General features: G+C 41.6%; 1 protein-coding gene across 1 annotated transcript in view; it reads right to left on the bottom strand.

The window, feature by feature from the left end:
• Positions 1-23,998, bottom strand: part of WDFY1 (WD repeat and FYVE domain containing 1) — a 71,974-nt gene that overhangs the window by 25,547 nt on the left and 22,429 nt on the right. Inside the window, exons 2-5 of the mRNA XM_033230058.1 lie at positions 18,692-18,759; positions 12,946-13,019; positions 6,811-6,865; positions 2,010-2,160 (exon numbers count right to left, since the gene is read on the bottom strand). Of these exons, the coding sequence (XP_033085949.1) occupies positions 2,010-2,160; positions 6,811-6,865; positions 12,946-13,019; positions 18,692-18,759 (348 nt within the window). The remainder of the gene's footprint in view (positions 1-2,009; positions 2,161-6,810; positions 6,866-12,945; positions 13,020-18,691; positions 18,760-23,998) is intronic.

Below are 23,998 nucleotides of genomic sequence, written 5' to 3'. Positions count from 1 at the left end.
AGAAAACATGCATTTTAAAGAGAATAAGCATATACCTAAAACTATAACAAAAAAGGAAATACCCAACTGAAAATCATGCAGTATGTAAATATTGAAGGTAAACATTAAAACAGCTGTTATTACTGAGAAAGTTTATATTCATTCATTCAACAAGAACTCATTGAGTGCCTGTTACTATATCAACCAAGATCCCAGGAACTGGCAATAAAAAAAGAGCTGGTAGTGCAGACACACACAAAAACAAGTAGACATAATCAAGTACAATAAAGTGTCAAAGGGTGAAACTGTTAACTACTGGGCTGGGTGCAATGGCTCATGCCTGTAATCCCAGCACTTTGGGAGGCTGAGGTGGGCAGATCACTTGAGGTCAGGAGTTCAAGATCAGCCTGGCCAACATGGTGAAACCCCGTCTCTACTAAAAATACAAAAAATTAGTTGGGTGCGGTGGCACACGTTTGTAATCCCAGTTACTTGGGAGGCTGGGGCAAGAGAACAGCTTGAACCCAGGAGGCAGAGGTTGCAGTGAGCTGAGATGATACCACTGCACCACTCCAGCCTGGGTGACAGAGCCAAAAAAAAAAAGAAAGAAAAGAAAAGAATGCTAACTACTGAAAACAGCAAGAAAGCTCTGAAACGTAATGATTATTTATGAAATATCTCTGAAAATAATGCAAATCTGACAGTAAATACAAGACATGAATCCATGTTTCTTTTGGCCTAGAGAATTTAGCTATAAATGAAGAGGATGATTCACTTTAAATTACTGTGGATAGTTCAATAATCCAAAACGCAGTTGTTTGTGGCGGTAGTACATTTAAATTTAGAAAATATATTAACTATTGGTCACAACTCATTACTTTCTCAATTTGTGGCCACAGATATTTCTGGAAAACCAGAAATTTATACACAACATGTTAACTAGTATTTATAATACGAAAGCTATTTACAACAGGGTAACTATCACTCTTCCAAAACACAGTCAAAAAGAGCACTGTAAACTAGGGCATGACTGTGATTCTGTGTCACTTTCCACAAATCCATTATCAGAGGCCTAGCACATAACACAAATGCTTATGTAGCACACACTGTATCTGAGTATTTTTTGCTTGTTTGATCCTAAAGCATATGGTACTATTTTAAATATTTCACGCTGTGCATTCATTTGTGGCAAACATTGTAAAGAAAGGCTTTCGATGGATGGAATTGTACTATGCCAGACATTCAACTCTGAGAGAGAAACTACCACAGGGTGTCTGTCTGTTGTTGATAACCTTGATCTTGCCATCACTAAGATACACAGCAGGCGGGGAGATCCTTAGGTAAGGGCGAGCTCTACAGGAAGCAAATTCCATGTAGCAGCAGGAATTTTTTAGGCAGTGATTTTCAGCACTTTGGGGGATCCTGAGCCATCTTTGAGAGTTTTATAAGGATTATGGGTCCTCTCCACACACAAAAAAGCATTAAGCAAAAATTTTGTGTAAAATTCCTTGTAGCCCCTTTAGGAACAAACCCCAAGGCTATAAACCCTTAATATTCAGTATATACACTTACAGAGTCTGCAAATAACCAATTACTAGCAGACAAGTTCCTGTTTTCCTTTCTTCACACAATAAAAAGTATTTCCATGAGAAACGCAAAGACGTGAGAGGAAGGGTTTGCATTAATGGGCCTGGGTTTTCCATAGTTTTGTATTAAAAACCTATAGCACCTCCCAGCAGAGAACAATTCATTTCATTATTATTTTTAATAAACCCAATTTACAGCAAGAACAGCAAATATGGAAGTTCTTGGATTTTCGGTGAAATATGTATTAGGTTGGTGCAAAAGTAATTGCAATTTTTGCAATTACTTTCAATGGCAAAAAAAAAGAAACACAATTACTTTTGCCCAAACTTAAATAGGTTTCATTCAGTCTTTAGATTTCAATTAGCAGTTTGGGATGAGATTCAGAACCAAACACTGAGAAGCAGAGGCCAGGGGAAGGAGAGGTCCGTGGCTCTGAAGGATACTGCAGACACGAAGCCCAGGACGTGAAGAAGTGCCTCCCGAGCATGTTCCCGCTTCGCGTGCACATCCAGCTCACACACTTGTCGTAGCCAGTACTGATGACCCACTCTGTGGCCAAGCTGAAGATGATCGCAGACACCCGGTTCTGATGAGCTGCAGGAACAGAAAGGTGAAGAGATGTCATCTCCAGAAACAGCACTCTATGGGGAAGAACTGAGGCTCAATCTCTCAATCTGCTCAGCCAGGACACAGTTGTGTACAAGAGTGTACTGGAAATGCCTATCCTCTGTGAATATATTTCAGACAACCTTCTCCAGCTCAACAACTCACTAGCACAGGCTCTCTCCAAGGCCCTGCCCTCTGCTCCCCCTAGTCGGGGCCACCAGAAGCTAGGAATCATTCAAGAGTAATGCCCAAAGAGAAATCAAATAATACCTTAGTGTGTGTGTGTGTGTGTGTACATATATATATATATAAATTTTTTTTTTTTTTTGCTATGCTCAAGAGAACATTTTTACTTTGCTCTAAAAAACTTTATGAACGAGGACTATGTGGAAAGCAGCAGTTGTAACAGGGCAATGTTTTTTTAATCGTCTGTAACTTCAGTGTTTTGAACCTTCCGAAAACACTGGCATTCTAAATAAGAGCAATGGCAGTTTTCTAAAATTAAAAAGTGGTGTTATGTATTTTGTTTCTGGAATACTTTTTATCAGTGTGTAACATTTTATTATTCATAAAGACAAAGCTTTTGTGAAGTTCTCTGTTCCAAAATAACAGCTGAGAATGAGGAAGGTTTTCTGTCTGTTACCTAACTCTGGAAATATTTCCAGGTCAATTATAAGCCACACTGGGGCAGTGTAACCCGCCTTCTACTTCATCTGGTACAGAACTTTGCATGCAGTAGATGTTTAATAAGCATCCAATCTGACGAATGAAGTCAAAGGCCAGACAGAGAGACTGCTGACCTCGCTCTCAGCTGTACAGACTGCTTAGGAAGAACTGAGGGACTCTCCCCAAAAGTCTACGTGAAAGTCAGATTCATCCACCGCTAAAAGGTTACATTGAACAATGACATACTCATGAAGGATTCTGAAACTTAAAGAATGCTATGATAGCTATTAATCTTAAATTCAGCTGGGCACAGTGGCTCAACACCTATAATCCCAATGCTTTGGGAGGCCGAGGCAGGAGGACTGTTTGAGGCCAGGAGTTGGAGACCAGCCTGGGCAACAAAGCAAGACCCCATCTCTACAAAAAAATTTTTAAAAACCAGCTGGGCATGGTGGCATTTGCCTATAGTCATAGCTACTCAGCAGGCTGAGGTGGGAGATCTCTGGAGCCCAGGAGTTGGAGGTTACATCGAGCTATGTTTGCACCATTGCACTCCAGTCTGGGTAAGACAGTGAGACTCTTGTCTCTAATTAAGAAATAAAAATTTAAAACTGAAAAAAATATTAAATTTGAGTAGGCCATATCTCGTAAGATCTGTCTCAGCATCTGATGTGGAGCCTAATGCTTTTTCTGCTTTAATATTTAATTTGCATAAATACTTACAGGGTATGTATTATTATACTGATTTTCAGATAAGAAAACTGAGAAGCAAATATTAAGTATTTATTAAATATTTATAAATATAAATTAAATATCAATATCAATATATGCCCAAAGTCTAATAAGTGATAGATTAATTTGGTCTGTCTGACTCAAAACACTTTTTCCACTAAACCTGTAGTTGTTAAACTCGGGCCAAATAGTCATAGGGTTTAAACTAGTTTGTGGTAAAGATGCTGTAGTGAAGAGTCAACTATTTTTTCCTGGGAAGAACTATCCTATTTCTAAGATTACATCCTTTCTGTTGTTTTGTATTTTTTAGATGTCCTTTCTTTTGTGAAAGTATGGTGAGATATAGTCATGCTTATTTTGCTTCATTTTTAGTTTTTAAACTCTCACTTGGCAAAATAAAAAGTACAGCAATCCCTATATTAGTCCTCCAAACGTTTTCTAAAATGTTATTAGTCAATGAAATATAAAGGTCCAAGAACCACTGCAAAAGAACCCTATGCTGCCTTATAGCCCATAAAGAACTATGACAACTGGCGGGGCATGGTGGCTCATGCCTATAATTCCAGCATTTTGGGAGGCCGAGGCGAGTGGATCACTTGAGGCCAGGAGTTCAAGACCAGCTTGGCCAACATGGTGAAACCCCGTCTCTACTAAAACTACAAAACATTAGCTGGCCATGGTGGCTCGCACCTATAATCCCAGCTACTAGGGAGGTTGAGGCAGGAGAATCGGCTGAACCCTGGAGGCGGAGGTTGCAGTGAGCTGAGATCGCAACACTGCACTCCAGTGTGGGCAACAGAGTGAGGCTCTTTCTAAAAAAAAAAAAAAAAAAAAAAAAGAACTTTGACAACCAAAATATAGATAAAAATAACATGAGATGTGAATATGAAATAATTTCATCCTTAATGACAGATGAAAAATACACACACACACACATTCTTTTTTTTTTTTTTTTTTAAAGGAGGGGCAGGGTCTCATTCTGTTGCCCAGGCTAGAGTGCAGTGGTCTGATGATGGCTCACTGTAATCTCTAACTCCTGGGCTCAAATGATCCTCCCACCTCAGCCTCCCAAGTAGCTGGGACTACAGTGTGCGCCACCATGGCTGGCTAATTTTTTACAGAGGTACGGTCTATGTTGTCCAGGCTGGTCTCAAACTCCTTGGCTTCTCAAAGTGCTAAGATTACAGGTGGGAGCTACCACAACTGGCCAGGTGAAATAATTTATTAAGGAATTTGCCTTTTGACAAAAACACTGACCATAAGGGTCTCCAAATCAGGCATTTAAAGGTCTCCAAACTCGTAGGTATATACCTCGTAAAGGAACTTACAGATTCTTGATTATTTTAAAGATAAACCCGTGCATGATAGCTGAGAATTCAAAGTTATTTCTGGTGTTATAATAACACCATGATGCCAGTAGTACATTACTCAATGCAAGATTAGAAAGTGTTATCATTCGTTGTCACAAAACAGTTTCCCTGACCAACATACTCCAAGAGCAAATATATGGGCATTGCTGCATCACTGTTCTCCTATTTTATTTATTTATTTTTGAGACAGAGTCTCGCTCTGTTGCCCGGGCTGGAGTGCAGTGGTGCTATCTCAGTTCCCTGCAACCTCCACCTCCCGGGTTCAAGCAATTCTCCTGCCTCAGTCTCCTGAGTAGCTGGGACTACAGGCATGTGCTATCACGCCCGGCTAATTTTTGTTATTTTTAGTAGGGACGGGGTTTCACCTCGTTGGCCAGGCTGGCCTCAAACTCCTGACCTCAAGTGATGCACCTGCCTCGGCCTCCCAAAGTGCTGGGATTACAGGGGTGAGCCACTGCACTTGGACGCTTTTCTCCTCTTTTAAATTTGGAACAGGTGAAACAATACGTAGGCAAAGCAATTTGGCCTTCTTGATCAAGTATCCTATCATTAGACCACATTTCACCAAGATGAACACGTACGTAAAACATCTACACTCTAATTCTTACCTTTATCCACAAGGATTAAATATAAAATTTTAGACGTATACAGTGAATAAAATGAGGCTACATGTTATGTCTTCTGGTGACGTTTCTGGGAATCAGCTAATTGGTCTGATGGGAATCCACAACTTCATCAAAATGCTTTAGTTTTGCAACTTCAATCTGAAGTTGTCATTGGGATCTTGCTTTTGTTAAGTTTTAAAATACGGAAATTTACTAAATAAAGTAAAAACTGAAAAAAAGGTATATGTCACAGATGCCACAAAGTATTGATAGCTTTGTAGTGAAAAGTGCTTACAAATCAGTAAGAAAACACTACACCTCCCTGGGAATACGCACAAAATCATAAACAGACATTCAGAAAATATGACAAGTGGTCAACATTAAATAAAGCTTAAATCATTTTCAAATTGAGAACTTTCTTGACTATTAAACAGGAAAAAGAAATTATAAGGCAGCAATATCGTGAAGACGTCACGAACACATATTCTCAGTCGCCATTCGCAGGACTGTAAAAACTTGCACTATTGCTGTGAAGCAGTTTGCAAAGTAAATCTAGGGCATTTAAAAAACTTTTTAATGTCTGACCTGGTTATTCCACTTTGTAGGAATTTGTCTTAAAAAAAAAAAAAAAATTCCTCACTGAGCACTTAGGGATTTGTCTTCAATAATCAGAATTACAGATTTGGCCAGGTGTGGTGGCTCACACCTGAATTCTAGCACTTTGGGAGACTGAGGTGGGAGGGTCACTTCAACTCAGGAGTTCCAGACCATCCTGGGCAACATACTGAGACCTCGTCTCTATTTAAATGAAACAAAACGAAACAAATGAATTATAGGATTAGAGTCAGAGTAACAGTCAAGAATACCCCCCCCACATATGTGTATACACTTATTCAAGAATACACACGCACACACACACACATGTATATACATATCAAAAAACTGTACACACACTCACAGTTATATGCACACACATACATGTATGAAGAGTAGTGTGTGTTATCAAAAAAATGGAAGCAGTACACATATCCAATAATAAAAGAATGGTTAATTAAATCTGATAATGTGCCTGATACACAAAATTTTAAATGCTAATGAGCAAGAAAAAGCTGAAATATCACTAAAAGACAACAGTCTCTCGCATTGTGGGGGTAACAAAACTAACAAGTTAATGTGAAAATCTAATTTGCACCATAAGAAATGATGTTCTAGTTTTGTGTATGTCTACATGTATGTGTACGCAAGATAATATGTATTATAATTACCTGGGTAGGTCTTGATAAAGTTCATTTTATTAAAATCTTCAGACACGTGAAATTCCTAAAAGCAAATGCACAAAATAAAAATTTTTGAAAGAGTTATGGTTTTATAAAACAACAGAAAATTAACTTTCAAAACTGAAGTAAAATCCAAAAATGATTCTCACAAGACCTGGGACTTAAGATGAGTTATTTAGGAATGATATGAATTGCTTCTTTCATCAGACCTGTCCTCAGGCCAACATTGCTTTGGGAGAACAGACCTAATTGAATAAAAGTAAGTGCTGCTGACCAGCATGGGATTTGTGTCCACTTCTTCCTGCCCAAATCAGCACTCCGTATTCCTTCTCCCTCCTACTACAAAACTGTATTCTCTTAGGAACACAAAAATCCCCTCAAGACACTGCATATTAAAGCAAAACTGCAAAGACCCCTCACTAACAGAGCTCTCAGCAAAGTAAAAACAGGGCGCTGGGTAGCTCAGCAATTTAGTGGGGGAAAGTACACCTATTTAATATACAAACACACACAACAACAACAAAAAAGAAGTGTTGAGATTGTGGGTGGTTTTTGGTTTCTTTTTATACTCCCGTGTTTTCCAAATTTTATTTATTTATTTATTTATTTACAGACAGAGTTTCGTTCTTATTGCTTCCTCGGCTCACTGCAACGTCTGCTTCCCAGGTTCAAGCGATTCTCCTGCCTCAGGCTCCCGAGTAGCTGGGATTACAGGAGTGCACAACCACGCCCAGCTAATTTTTATATTTTTAGTAGAAATGGGGTTTCACCATGTTGGCCAGGATGGTCTCGAACTCCTGACCTCAGGTGATCCACTCACCTTGGGCTCCCAAAGTGCTGGGATTACAGGCGTGAGCCATTGCACCTGGCCCCAAATTTTCTATAGATGTAATCCTTTATAACTTGGAAAAGAAATTTAAAGTACATATGTTTTATTGAAAAAAAAATCAACCTCAACATAAAACTATAAAAATAAAACTCTAAAGAAAAATCACTAATGACTAGTACTACCATTATTATTATTATATTATTATTATTTTGAGACAGAGTCTCGCTCTGCCACCCAGGCTGGAGTACAGTGATGCAATCTCAGCTCACTGTAACCTCCACCTCCTGGGTTCAAGCGATTCTTGTGCCTCAGAGTCCTGAGTAACTGGGACTAAAGGTGCGTGCCACCACACCTGGCTAATTTTTTTTGTATTTTTAGTACAGACAGGGTTTCACCATGCTGGCCAGCCTGGTCTTGAACTCGTGGTCTCAAGTGATCCACCCACCTTGGCCTTCCAAAGTGCTGGGATTATAGACATGAGCCACTGCGCCCAGCCAAGAATACTATTATTGATCAATGCTAAATTGACATAGATATTATGAATTGTTGACAGACCAGAGTGAGGGGGAAAAAAAGCATACAAAAGAATACAGATTTCTTGTTCTCCATCTTGTTTTTGCAAAGTAGAAAAAAATGTATCAGCACAGTATATATTCATCTGTATTCAGTGGAAGAGCAATTGATCAACTGCTGACTAATGTTAAATTAGATTGGCCTTGCCCCTTTCCATTGAACAACTGTAACAGTTCTTATGTGCCATCCTAATGACAGTCTCCCCTTGAAGGCCACAAAAAGGGTCCCTAGGGAGATAAATGCACCAACACTGCACTACTGCACTATGTGAAGCTTGTACTTAGTGGCTTCTCGTTATATATGTGCATGCACATCATCATGATATTCCCATAGAATTTACTGAAGGCTAAAATGGAGAGCTTTGGCATTCACTAGTGTGTCATGCATTTCCAGCACCCTCGCCTGCCGCCTGCTGCTGTGTGAACTGCATGGGCAGGGAGCCTGTCCCTTCTACTAGATCTTTCTTCTTGACCCTTACCTCAAGGCTGCTGCTGCTTTTTCCTTTTTTTTTTTTTTTTTTTCTTCTTTTGAGACAGGGTCTTGTTCTGCCATTCAGGCTGGAGTGCAGTGGTGCAATCTCTGCTCACTGCAACCTCCACTTCCCAGACTCAAGTGATCCTCCCACCTCAGCCTCCTGAGTAGTGGAGCTACATGGGTATGCCACCACAATAAGCTAATTTTTTAAATTTTTGTAGAAATGAGGTCTCACTATATTGCCCAGGCTGGTCTCCAACTCCTGGGCTCAATCCTCCTGCCTCAGCCTCCCAAAGTGCTGAGATTATCGGCATGAGCCACCACACCTGGTCCAAGGCTGCTTCTTTCAGTGAAAAAAAAGAAACTCTCATATAACTATACTTCTACTTTCGTTGTCCCCTTCTCAGCCAAAAGCTTCTCTAATGACCGGCCCACCCTGGTTACCTTCAGGCTCTCTGGCTCCCTCATCTTCGAGTCACACTTCAGTCCATGGCTCACCAGGGCTACCCCACTGCATGGAAAGGCTCTTCTTGTTATCAGCAGCTGCCTTCTAAGTGCCATCCCAAGGGCACTGCCCAGGCCTAATTTCATCCTCTCCCTCCTGCCCTTGATACCTTTACTCACCTCCTCCCTGAAACTCACTGCCCTCTGGCTTCCGTGGCTGCACTGTCCTGGCTGGCTCTCCTCCCTCCTTGCCTATTCTTCCTGTCTCTCCTTTAGGCTCCCAGCCCTCTGGCTTTTCTTTAAATACTGACATTTCCCTAGGAATGTGACCTTGGCCCTCTGCTTTTCTCAATCTACCAGCTCTTTCTAGTTCACGGCAGCCACTGTTGTAGTTTCCACTGACATCAACATTCAGGGAACTCCCAACCCCTGCCCAGACCAAACCCTGAGGTTCAGGCACACACACCCAAGTTCAGTTCTCAAAACTTAACTCAATACCTTTCCCCCAAAAAGATCAGCATCTTTTCTGTCTCTGAAGCAGCTAACTCCTGGCTAGAAACCTGAAAGTCATCTTAAAGAGGCTATTTCAACACGCACCTTTATTCAAACACCCAGCCCTGCTTCCCAGACAGTTCTTGAGGCCACCGGCTTCTTCTCCCTCCCTACCCGGGTGTTTCATGATCTCACACTGGGATCCGAGGCAGCCTCCTAACTGGCACCTGTACTTTCAGCCTTGTCCCTTCAAAGCCTGCTACACATTTCTGAGCTGACAAAAACCAGAAACCTGCTCCTGCTCCTCAATGGTTTTAGCGAAACCATGTAGTTTCCCTAAAGCACTTGATCCTTGGGTTCACCTAGAGGACTTGCTACTTATTATACAGATCCCCAGGTCCCTCTCTAGTGATTTCGAAGCTCTGGGTCTGGTAAAGAGCTGGGGAATCTGTATTTTCGTAAGTCCCCTCAATGACTGGCGTGACTATGCAAGGTCAGGAAATTCAGCTTACATAAGGTGGTCTGGGCCCCTTAAAGTCACACTGAAGGATCATCACTTCCCCTCCTCCCTGGCTGGCCTCCCCTTCAACTCCACTCCAAAACACTGTCATTATTTAGGCCTCAGGTCTGGGCCCCGACTTCTTTCATTCCCTCCCCAGCTACTCAGTCGTTCTTGTGGCTTGAAAAATGACCTGATGATGATGTCCTCTGCCCAGACCTCTCCGGGGCTCGTTTTGTTTATCCTGTGCCAACTTCACATGGCCAGTCAGAAGCTCACTGGTATCTCAAACGAGGCTGGCTCTCACTGTCCCCCTCCCTCCAACTGCCTCCCCAGCCCAGCCTTACCTTTCTCAGCAAACAATACTACTTCTTACCCAACTGATCAAGCCAAATACCTGGCTGCCACCCGACTTCTCTTCCTCTCCTCTACACAGTCAACTTATCTCAGATGTCTCCAAGACTTATCTCAAGTCCATCCACTTGTCCTTCTTCATGGCCACTGTCCTTTCACCCAGACCGCTAAAACAGCCCGATTATCCCATTGCCACTCTGGCCGCCCCTCAATCCGTTTTCCACCCAGCAGCTAGAGGGATCTTTGGAAAATGTAAATTATATCATGCTATTCATCTGCTGAAAACACTTTAACAGCTTCTCACTGCAATTACATTAAAATTTAAAGCTTTACCCAGACCTACAACACCCTGCATGACCTGGTGGCCTCTGCCCACTTCTCCAATCTTCCTAGGGTGCCTCTCTATCACCCCACACCAGCAAGCCACTATAACCTCCTCTGAGTCCTCTGATGCACAGAGATCCTTCCCACTTGGGTCTTCTGGACACTGACTTCTGGAAACTTCCCTGGCTCTCTGCCGGCTGGCTCTGTGACAAAGATGCCAAGAAAATTAAATGGGAAAAAAATAGTCTTTTCAACAATTGGTGCTGGGATGACTGGATGTCCACATACAAAAGAATAAATGTGGAACCCCTCTGTGATACCACATATAAGAATTAACTTACAGTAAATCAAAGATCTAAATGTAAAGCTAAACTATAAAACTCTCAGAAGAAAATACAGGTGTAAATCTTGATTTATACTTATCTTTATAGGTATAAATGACCTTGGATTAGGCAATGGCTTCTGAGATAGGGTATCTAAAGCTTAAGTAGCCAAAAAAAATAAATACATAAATTGGACTTCACTAAACTTTAAAAATAAAAAAGTAAAAAGGCAGCTCTTAGGAGAAGATATTTGCAGAACATATATCTGATAAGGGTCTAGTATCTAACATACAGAAAAAACTCTTACAACTCAACAATTAAAAAATACTCTTAAAAATGGAAAAAGGACTTGAATAGATATTTCTCCAAAGAAGATATAAATGACCAACAAGTACCTAACAAGATCCTCACCATTACTAGTGATTAGGAAAAGGCGAATCAAAACCACAATCTAGTACCATTTCACATCCACCAGGATGACCACAACAAAAACAAAACAAGCAGAAAATGACAAGTGTTAGCAAGGATTTGGAGAGCCGGAATATGTACAAAAAATATGTACCTGAATTTTCATAGTAACGTTATTGATAATAGCCAAAAAGTGAAAACAACCCAAATGTCTATCAACTAATAAAGGGATAAACCAAGTGCAGTATGGAATACTATTCCACAGCCAAAAGAATGAATTAATTCAAACAGGTGTGAACCTTGAAAACATCATGCTAAGTGAAAGACAAACATAAAAGGCCACACATGTTGTATGAGTCTATTTATCTAAAGTGTCTAAAATAGGCAAATCCTTGGATTCAGTAAATTAGTGATTTCCAGGAGCTGGGGGAAGGGGCAATGGAGAGTGACTGCTAATGGATATGGGATTTTTTTGCAGGGAGGGGTGATGAAAATATTCTGGAATTAGAGAATGGTAATGATTGCACAATCTTATGAATATACTATAAGACCACAGAATTATATACTTTAAAATGGTAAATATAATTATGTTATATAAGTTATGTTTCAATTAAGAATAAATATATGCATACAATTCGACCCACAAAAATGCCAATCTATAATCGACTAGAAACTTAAATATCAGATCCTTTGCCAAAGACAGTTTGAGAAGTATTGCCTTAAAGAGTTCTGTGAGTTGCTGGCTGAATGGCCACACACACACACACACACACACACAGAGGCTCTCCACCATCACGGCTGAGGGATAGGGATTACTGTAGGTGACATATTCACTCTATGAAGGCTATGATCTGTGGGTCAGTCCGAGCACCCAGCTATCAATTACGACAGCATTCTGAGTTCCAAGGAACTAGTTTAAAATTAAGTAACAACTTAATCCATTTTGACCTAATATCTATACTGAATTAAACTTTTTTTTTTTTTTGAGACATGGTTTCCCTCTGTTGCCCAGGCGAAAGTGCAGTGGTGCAATCTCAGCTAGCTGCAGCCTTGACCTCCTGGGTTCAAGGCATTCTCCCACCTCAGTCTCCCAAGTAGCTGGGACCACAGGCATGCACCACTACCAACTAATTTTTTTGATTTTTCGTAGAGATGAGGTCTCACTATGCTACCCAGGCTGGTCTCAAACTTCTGGGCTCAAGTGATCTGTCCGCCTCAGCTTCCTAAAGTGTTGGGATTACAGATGTGAACCACCGTGCCTGGCCTAAATTAAACATTTTTCATGCCAAACAATCAAGCATTCATTGTTAATCCAAAGTTAACAGGCCAATAAGGGACATGGGAGGTCAATATAAAGAATATAATATAAAGAATATAGTAAATACATTCTAAAAGCTACCTACCATTACGGCTCCATTATCCTGGCCCACAAATATCCGTCTGCTGTCATGATGGTAAGCCATAGCAGAGCAAGGAGCTGCCAGAAAGACAAAGAGCACATTACCAGCAAAGCTAAGCACTTTAAGTCATTCCTCAAAGTGACTGATTAAGAACTATATTATTTAGGTTCACAGAGAGAGAGCAAAAATGTTTTCTAAAAATTACGTAAATTGGAAATGTTATTAAAGTTCTCTCTGTTGCCTTAGTTTAAAACCTTATTTTCACAAATCTTCTGTTATTTCTATAATGCTGGGTGAAGCGAGCCAGCATGAAGTTTCATCTGACTGAAAGTCCTACCTGTAGTCTGGCAAGCCTTGGGGACCAGGGCTTGCAGTGTGTGATCTGCTGCCCAAACACTCAGGAGGTCATCCTGCCCCTGCCACCCTTCCCATCAAATGTCAAAGAGTAGCTAGAATCTGTGCAAAGATGGGTTCCCAGCACCAGAATTCCTATTCTATGGCATATGTGAGCATATGTGAGGTGCAGATATATGGCATATGTGAGTTGTGAGGTGCACACAGGTTTCCTTGGCCATAGCAGTCTTATGTGACTGGGAGAACAGCTGCCTCTCCTCATGTAAACATTCTTTCCATGTTCTACCTACCCACTTCCAGAAATCACAGGCTAGAGAACGAGTTTCAGAAAGGAGAAATTCTAAATTGTCTCCTTTTACCAAAAATTAGAATTAAAGTGATTTATAAATTGGAACATTTGAAAAAATATATATTTGGGTTTGTTTCAGCCTAAGGAATTTTAGTTAGCAATGGAAGAACCAAAACAAGGAAATGCATGCTAGGGAAAAACAAAACAAAACAAACAAATTTGAATTTACTTTGGAATAGAACTTCTTGTAAAAGATGAGCAGGTATGGTGGCTCATGCCTATAATCTCAGCACTTTGGGAGGCCAAGGCAGGAGGATTGCTTGAGGCCAGGAGTTGAGACCAGTCTGGGCAACATAGTGAGACTCCATCTCAAAAAAAAAAAAAAAAACAAGATAAAAGAAAAAACGTCTTTTAAATGAAGTCATCATTTGAATATAGTTTAAAGTTCTCTCTCTCTCGTAGGCCGATATCCTCGCCAAAGGAAGTAAACTACAATACTGGATTGTACCCCAAAGCGAAAACATAGCTAACTGCATGATCAGACCATAGAGACTGTTTCAGTTGCATCCAAGAACTGTGTAGTTGACTCTGAAAGGTACATACTGAAATTGTGCACAAAACAATTAGAATTGACTATGAGCCTGTATACTCCTTATCCACCATACAGATGTTTGAGATGAAAAGAACAATCAAATTTAAGAATTATGACCACAAAGATAAATATACATATCTTTATACTATCAAAATGCTCTTTAATAACCATGCATACACTTATCTTTGACAAATCAAATCATGCTTTGATGCGTTCAGAGATTCACTGTCATCATTTTGCTTGCTTTCTAGATGGCACTAAATGCATTAGTTTTAAGCTTCTTTTCAATTTTTTTAATGCCCAACCCTATAACAAACAACATAAATATGTAAAATCCCTCTTTTGTGTAAAAATTACAAAGTGCTGGGTAATTTTATGAAGCTAGACAATTACAACATTTGAAAAAGAAAAAAAGGGTTTCCTTAGTTTGTTTTGTATTATATAGTGATATCCTGGCTCTCTCCCTGGAAAGGAGGTTTCTAATTGAGATAAGCAATATAAATGTAATATAGAAGGGGAGGGGTTGGATATAAAGCAAAACAGGAATCATCTTTCAAATCAGTTAGCTTTTTTTTTTTTTTTTTTTTTGAGATGGTGTCTCGCTCTGTCACCAAGGCTGTAGTGCAGTGGTGCAATCTCAGCTCACTGCAACCTCTGCCTCCTCGGTTCAAGCGATTCTCGTGTCTCCGCCTCCCGAGTAGCTGGGATTATAGGCACCCACCACCACACCAGGCTAATTCTTGTATTTTTAGTAGAGACGGGGTTTCACCATGTTGGCCAGGCCAGTCTCGAACTCCCGATCTCAAATGATCAGCCTGCCTCAGCTTCCCAAAGTGCTGGGATTACAGGCCTGAGACACCGTGCCCAGCCAAGTCAATGAACTTTTAAAAAGCCATCATTGCAGTCCAAAATCAAATGTTTAAAACTTTGGATCACACCACAGGGCCAAATTCAGCTGACTGCATATTTTGTTAATAGTTTTTTTTTTCCCTTTGGAACACAGTCAGACCCTTTCATTTATGATTGCTTGCATGCTACATTTATGTATAACTTATGATTGCTCACATGCCATATTTATGTCTTATTTATGACTGCTTGCATGCTAGGAAGGCAGACTTGAGTAAGTGCCACAGTGATTGGCCCATGTAGTCCAAATGTTTACTGTCTGGCCCTTTGCCTAAAAAGTTTGTGGACCTACCCATCACTGTGGTGGGAAGCATAGGTTTGGAGTCATAGATGAACATGGATTGGAATTCCAATGACAAGAAATCAACTTAACCCTTCTAACCTCAGCTTGCTTGTTCACAAAATGGTAAAAATATTATCTGCCTTGCATAGCTGTTGTGATGGTTTCATAAAACTATATTACCAAAAAAAAAGGCACGAAATACACAGTAAAGATAGAAGCCAAGAGTTACCATTTTTCTTCAGCTAAAGCAGAGTCTGAACGTTATTTTTTTATGTGAGGTCATGTTATAGAAAGAACATAATTGGACTGCATATAGCAGTATAATAAGGCTTGGCTTATTGATCACTCTGTCAAGTCACAGGAAAAAGTTTAAATTAGTGGATATAACCACTAAGACATCCTAAATTGGATAATCTGCAGATAGCTTTTAGAACTAACATGGCATTCTGCTTTTTCATATTCTAAATTTAATTTTGAAATAAAAAGTCATTCTAAAACAGATAAGCAGTTATTTTTCACAATTCGTTCACTCTGTTTTCTTCTTGTGGTGTACCTGCAGTTTTATCAGCAGATACAGGTCCAAACAGAAGCAATAAAGAAGCATCTAGAAGTAACACAGTGAACATGTGCAGATACAAACATACAGGTGTCGACTACCCACTGCGAAGCTGTGTCTGTTCTTTCAAGTTCCTCCTTCCTGAGCTAGAAGCTCCTTCAGGAGGGGACAGTTAAGCCAAGTTAGAAAGGGATGAAGACAGAGAGATCCACCGCCACTTGCTTGAGATCTAACAGCCAAGAGAGAACACACATTTCTACTGCTAAGGTTTTGGTGCCCTGGGAGAGAAATTCATCAGAAAGTTGTACAAAATATTTGGGGGAAATGCAGGTCAAGGAGTAACTGAACTAAATATGGGACAAAATCCATCTCAGTCTCTGTCTCTATTCTAATGAGAATGAACTTCAAGATTAAGGACTCAGGGAGATTAAGCTATGACCAAAAAGCTAATTATGAAGGAAGGGAAGAGTGGGAAGCATAAGAGCCATAGTATTAACAACATTTTCCACAATGATAACAAAACATTTCCCTGCACTGATATGTGTTCCTCGGGCTGTTGCTACTTCCAGCTCTCAGATCTATCTCTGGGTCACTGGAAAGTAAGGAATTAGCCTAACAAGTCTTTTTGGGAGACTGGGGCGGGTTGGGTCACAGGTGGGCTCAGAGGCCCAGGATGTCCCACCTACCTCTACCCTGCTGCCAAAATTTCCAAAGTAAATTTATCAGACAGGCTCCATAAACACCTTCACTAAGACATCGGTTACTTCATATCTCAAGGTGAGAATTTAATGTGAGAACCAAGGTTATGCATCCACAGTACATGTAGACATGGGTAACAGAAGAGATGCCACTGCTTGGCACACTTGGCACAATAAATTATGACCAGGTTTTCAAGAAGTCTTCAAATGTCCTACGTATTATAAAGCTTTACTGTTCCTTTCATAATAGTTATCTTTATGCCAGGGTTCCAAAAGGTCTCTCTCAATTTCACTGAATGACTACCAAGACAGAGAAGCTGGCTAGCCTGCCCAGGCTGTTGGTAGAAGGCAGAAAAATAAAAAACCCTAATAAACTACTAACTTTTTGTGAAAATTATTACAGGATCTAAATGCTGCATGCACAATGAAATATATGTGTAAAGGAGAAAGTGCTACCAGAGGAGAGAGTGCCTGAAAGGCACTCAAGCTGATGAGATGTAGTTTGCTGAACAACTGGCTGTTCTGTCTTTATAACAAACTCCACAGCCCTGGAATACCTCTTAAGAAAGCAGTGGACAGCATCAGCAGCATCTGCAACCACTGTCAAGAGCTCTTCTTTGGAAAACTTGATAATGGTCTTCAGTAACAAACCATCAAGCATGCACTGAAGCCTTTTTTCTTTTCTTAGTGGGGGTCCTCTGTGTATTAAAATTCTTAACTGAGGAAAATCACTCATTAAGGACCAGGCCTCAAGGAAATTAGCAGCTACGGAGGCCTTCTGTCTGGCTACTTGGTATAATGGAGCTGACTCCCCGTTTGAACTTTGGTGACATCCAGGCATTGTCTACAGGGCTTTCTTTTCAAGAACGGTTGAAGAAAAGAAGTGGGAGATAAGGATGGTGATGCTGCTAAGATTCACATCAAGGGTTAAAGTTTATGTGTCACTTTATGTCAGTATATCCCAGGGCTGCTTTTTTTTTTTTTTTTGAGATGGAGTTTGCTCTTGTTGCCCAGGCTGGAGTGCAGTGGTGTGATCTCGGCTCACCACAACCTCTGCTTCCCGGGTTGAAGCGACTCTCCTGCCTTAGCCTCCTGAGTAGCTGGCTAATTTTGTATTTTTAGTAGAGATGGGGTTTCATCATGTTGGCCAGGCTAGTCTCGAACTCCCGACCTCAGGTGATCTGCCTGCCTTGGCCTCCCAAAGTGCTGGGATTACGGACATGAGCCACCACGCCTGGCCTCCAGGGCTGCTTTAAAGGCTCCAAGCAGAAGCTTCGTCATCCAGATTTATTTATAGAACACACCTGACTGCTGAGAAAATTCTCTATTTAGAATGTGTTGTACCTTGGACCATGTCTCTCAATAGGTCCAGAGGTTGGTGAAAAGGTTGGGCAAAGGTAGTCATGACGCTGTAGAGGGCACAGTCCTTTTTTCGTGTCAATATTGGCTACTACAAAGGACAAAGTTACTACTAATATAAGTTGGCCAAATTAAGACAAAGAAAAACTGAGGAGAACATGTTCATTTTCCTATTTTTTTTTTCAGTTTTGCTCAAGTCTAATTCAGTTAAGCCATAGACTCAACTTCCTTTGCAAAAGAAAAGGATTTTCCTGCAGTTTATTACAGCCTGTCAGAGGTATTAGGCAACTAAGAAACTCATTTTGAAATCTAGCAGCAATATTTAATCAGACATTTTGAAACTTATTTATTTTTATTTTTTTGAGACAGAGTCTCACTCTGTCGCCCACGCTGGAGTGCAGTGGAGCAAACTCGACTCACTGCAACCTCCAACTCCGGATTTAAGTGATTCTCCTGCTTCAGCCTCCTGAGTAGCTGGGATTACAGGCACACACCACCACGCCCAGCTAATTTTGTATTTTAATAGAGACGGGCTTTCGCCATGTTGGTCAGACTGGTCTCGAACTCCTGACCTCAGGTGATCTACCCACCTTGGCCTCTCAAAGTGCTGGGATTACAGGTGTGAGCCACCGTGTCCAGCCGACATTTTGAAATTTAAATCATCAATAACATTAGAGACATTTCTCTCAAATGGAACAGTTCAGTTACTTACAGGCCATTGTGTGGTAAATGCTGGGCCAGTACTGACCACTGTCTCTCTTCAGCCATACCCGGATGGTTCTGTGGAGAAAAGAAAAGAAAAAATGGAGTAGTTTTTAGTAATTTTATCTTTTGTGTTCCATGAGAATTTAATTTTTAAAATTTGTTTAATACTATTTCCTAACTGACCTTATAAAATTAACTGGACAAACTGGACAAATATATACATATATGTACCCATACATATATAGTATATAACATATATATTATATACAGATACATATATAGTATATCATATATGCACATCATATACACATACATACTATATATAGTCACATAAAGTATGATGATATAAGTTATGCAGTACCTAGGAGTAAGGATTTCAATTCATTTTAATAATATGAAAATGTTCGGCTGGGTGCGGTGGCTCACGCCTGTAATCCCAGCACATTGGGAGGCCCAGGCGGGTAGATCACAAGGTCAGGAGATCGAGACCATCCTGGCTAACACGGTGAAATCCCATCTCTACCAAAAATACAAAAAACATTTAGCCAGGCATGGTGGCGGGCGCCTGTAGTCCCAGCTACTTGGGAGGCTGAGGCAGAAGAATGGCGTGAACCCGGCAGGCAGAGTTTATAGTGAGCCAAGATCACGCCACTGCATTCCAGCCTGGGCGACAGAGTGACACTCTGTCTCAAAAAAAAAAAAAAAAAAATGTTCATTACATAATGACATTGAAAGAAAACAGAACTGTTAACTGCTTTTCTTGGTAAAAACAAATTGTGTGCACTTGGTGGTTGACCATCTGGGCCGAGAGGAAGGCAGTGGCTGTGAGTGGGAAGAGGCTCATGGAGGAGTGGCATGGAGAGGGGCGCCACACACACCGGGAGTACACAGCAGGCTCAGGCTTGGGCATGGCATTCTGCCTTCCGCCCCCCGGAGGAAATCATTCCACACAACATCTCTGGGGATCTTTTTCATCAGAACACGCACAGGGCGATGAGGAAATCCTGTGCACATGCAGGAAAATGACAAACGACCAAAACAGCCAAAGTTTCATATTCAGGTTTATGACCTCAGAGAAACAATGGGAGCCCTTCGGTTCCTGCTCCTGCACTCTGAAGGCCTCTGGGTGCCAGGCCTCTCCATCTCCTGCATCTCTAGGACATCGGGGATTCCGCGGGTGATCACCCCACTCTGCCTCTGTACTCATAACCAGCTTATTGTCCCCATTGCCAACTCTGTGACAATCACTTTTATATTTCTCATTCATTTATTTATTGATGAGACAGAGTCTCGCTCTGTCACCCACGTTGGAGTGCAGTGGCACGATCTTGGCTCACTCCACCTCCTGGGTTCAAGGGATTCCCCTGCCTCAGCCTCTCAAGTAGCTGGGATTACAGGCGCATGCCAACAAGCCCAGCTAATTTTTGTATTTTTTTGTAGAGATAGGGTTTCATCATGTTGGCCAGGTTGGTCACGAACTCCTGACCTCAAGTGATCCACCTGCCTTGGCCTACCAAAGTGCTGGGATTACAGGCATAAGTCATCCACCCGGCTCTTATGTATTATTTTTTAAGATGCAGTCTCGCTCTGTGACCCACGCTGGAGTGCAGTGGTACAATCACGGCTCACAGCAGCCTCGACTTCCCAGGCTCAAGCAATCCGCCCACCTCAGGACCCCAAGGTGCTGGTATTAGAGGCATGAGTTACTACACCTGACCCATTTTTATATTTCTAACAGCAATGTAGATTCTGGCATACAGTAGGAGCTGAATACATGTTTACACCCTTAACCTAAAATACACGAAGCCTAAATATTGATACCATATGTTTCCAGTTTTGAGGCCAAGTAAAACTGGATGGTGGGATGCATAAGTAGCGTGTCCTGGAGGCAATGTCCTCCCTGACCCTTGAGACCAGGGAGACCCTCACATCCCCTGACCATAGCACTTCCCAGGAGGTTTATCCACTCTGTCCTCGACGCAGAGCCAGTTACCACAAGGCCTGCAAGCCAGACCTACGCGAGCACAAGGCGGAGACCATTTGTTTGTGGCAATGAAGGGCATGATAAGACCTTCTCAGGGACTACCACCTGAGTCCCCATGTCCTCATTCACACGAGAGGAAAGCTGTGCAGCTGGTGGCTGTAAGCAAAAATTCAACACAAAATCAAACTTGAAGAAATATTTTCAATGCAAACATGAAAATGCGCAAAGACAACACTTATGCGATTTGAAGGCTTTCAGAAGATCTTTAAGAAGCATCGGCAGCGGGACATCCAACAGGGCCAGCACACCAGTGACCTGCTGCTCAAGTGTGCCCGGGGGGATCAGGAAGCACCCACCGCACCCAGCAGGCTGGGCCCACGCGGCCACAGACCCATGAGGGCTGCACAGTATATGGCAAAGGGATGTTCCTTGGTGGCCAAAACATAGAACTTCTAAAATGTGAGAGAAACTCCTAAGGAGGAAGTATTAATAACACGTGCAGTATGCCAGAAAACATTTACATGGAAAGATGATTTTCAGCAGCACATGAAAACACATCCCAGAAAGGGACGTGGGTCGCTGCCCAAGAGAAGAACAGGGTGGAACCTGCACAGCTGCATGTAAACTCCAGAGCCACCTCTCCTTTCAGGAGGAAGAGTGCCCCATTGTGTATGAACACGCTGGCAGTGGGAAACCTTGCAATAAAACAAAGTCTCACTAGGCATGGCTGGTGCAGGATCCTGACAAGAAAATGGAGCTCAAAGTAAAACCATCTGGTGAAAAATGGAGTTTTTCACTTTTCACTTGCCTCAGTGGATGCATCCCTCCTCAAGGGAAAAAGATGGGCAAGGCTTATCTTTGCTTAAAACAGAGCGGCTGAACCGTACGGAACACAAGGTACTCTTGACAGTGGCTATCCTCGCCTTCAGCTAAGCATCACATCACTTTGTTTACAGGACTGCAGACCAGTGGGCCTGGTTATCTTTCCTTGGAAGCCGGTTTTTCTTTATTAAAATCACTGATGCAGAACACAACAAAAAATACAAGTAAAACTGGTCAGAGACCAGAGGGACAATCCGAATAGTGGTTGCTTCTGGGGTAAGAGGAAGACTGAATGCAACCGGAAGAAAGAAAACTTCCTAGGGGAACGGCAAGGCTCCGGGTGTTGGTGACCACGGGTATATGTATTTGTTAGAACCTGTCCAACTCTACCCAAGATCTGTACACACTATCATATATGATTAAAGTAAAACTAGTAGTTGGTCTTTATTTATCCAAACAAATAAGATGACTTAGCACCACAGTGAGATTAACGCTATTCTGTATGTGAACTGGATAGAAACAAGGCTTAGGGCTAACACAACTGGATCAATCCTCTAGATCCACCCACCAATTGATAGGAAATACACAGGACATGGGAACATATTGAGTACCATTCAGCAAAGTCAAGACTGCAGGAAACTCCATAGAGAAATGACTCACTTTCTTCTACAAATAACTTGCAAGGGAAAAAAAAATAGAGAGGAAGGACAAACCTATGATTAAAGAGATTTTAGAGGTCTATCAAGTAATTAAAATATGTAGACTTAGTTAAATCCTAATTCAAACTAAAAGGTATGTATAGATATTTGAGAATATTTTAAAGATTTTTTTTTTTTTTTTTTGACAGGGTTTCACTCCGTCACCCAAGGTCTCCCGGAGTGCAGTGGTGTGATCATAGCTCACTGAAGCCTCGAACTCCTGGACTCAGGTGATCCTCCCACCTCAGCCTCCTGAGCAGCTGGGACAACAGGTGTGTAACACCACACCTGGCTGTTGCTCATTCCTTTGGGTGTGTTAATGGTGTCACTGTTTGTTTTTTAAGAAGTAAACAATAATTCCTATATATCACGTTTGTCATCCTCAGCATGACTACCACAGTCTAGGTCCCATCTTTCACACAGCAGTCAGCCTGCTCTCACAGGAGTAGTGGACTCTTGCCTCCCTCTGCTCCATCTCCAGTGTGCTGACCCCCAGCTACCTCTCCCAGGGAGCCACCTGGATCACAGTGCTCCTATGCTCAGAACCCACCAGTGGTTGTCTCGAATCCAGATTCAACTGACAACCTTAGTGCCTATGACTCCCCATCCCACAGCCTGCATCCCAGAGAACTGTCATCCTCACGTTCCCCGAATATGTCCAGCTCAGGTTATGCCCTAAATCTGCCTTCCTCCCCACCCTACCAAGAACTCTTCTCTCTAGACAGTGTTTTCTGGGCAGATCACAGGATGGATGCCATCTCGGCATAACTTCTTCATCTAAACGAATCAGTGGATGCTTCCATCCAATGATGATCCTTAGACATGAATGACCAATTTATTACTGCAATATTTGACTCTATTCCATATTACTTAAATCAGAATGTTTATGGATATATTCCAACATAGGGGATGAAGCCAAAACCATTGCAATAAACAAAAAGGCCAACTTCCTGCTAAGCATTAACTCTGTCCAACGATTCTCCTCCACCTCCAAACACACGGTGACGAAGGCCAAGGCACCTGGAGATCAAGGATTCATGTAGCACCACTTCACACTCACAGGCTTCATTTGTACAGTCACAAAGTAAATCTGCCAGCCGCCTGCGTGTTCGACTTTTTTAGGTCAAAGGAAGAATGGAATGCTGACACGTCCTAAACCTCTTCGAATCAATCCCAGCATCTTAGGTCATGAATGTGTAGGTGGCCCAAAGCTTCCAGTGGCATGTGCTCTTCCTTGGTGCTCGTGGAAAGGGGGCGGGCACAATTCAGACATCAGAGAACTCTGCTGGGAGAAGAAAATCTTAAAGGTTGTCTCTTCCAACCAAGTATTTAACCTGGAAAAGTCTAATGTTAATTTCATACAGTTTTAGAATACTTAAACTAGCCCAAAGTCAAAATCGAATCTACTTAGACTCCAGCATTTTGAACACAATATTACTTCCTTTGGAAGACAAACATCAGCATACAGTTTGGTTGGCACAAATTGGACCCATGCTAGGACCCAACTAATAAACTAGGAAACTGTCAAGACTTCCACGATCTCTTGGGGTTTTTTGTTTGAAAGCTGTCGGTCACATCCCAGCTGAGAGAAGGCCCTCCTCCTTGTCTGGGAATCAGGTTCTAAATGAGGCAACTAGCCTGGATGGTTGGCGCGACCTTTGTCTTCACACCCTTACCTGGCATTCCCTTCCATCTCTTTTCAAACCAGACCCTTCCTCTTCCAAGGTTAAATCAGACCAATGTTAAGTTTAACCCTTAACACTATTGTACCCCAAGAACCTATCTATTAAACAGAGATGCTCATTTCTAT

Source organism: Trachypithecus francoisi, unplaced genomic scaffold, assembly GCF_009764315.1.
Source record: "Trachypithecus francoisi isolate TF-2019V2 unplaced genomic scaffold, Tfra_2.0 Lachesis_group13, whole genome shotgun sequence".
NCBI lineage: Eukaryota > Metazoa > Chordata > Mammalia > Primates > Cercopithecidae > Trachypithecus > Trachypithecus francoisi.
The sequence above is the reverse complement of the archived record's forward strand: the minus strand, read 5'-3'. Positions and strand labels throughout refer to the sequence as shown.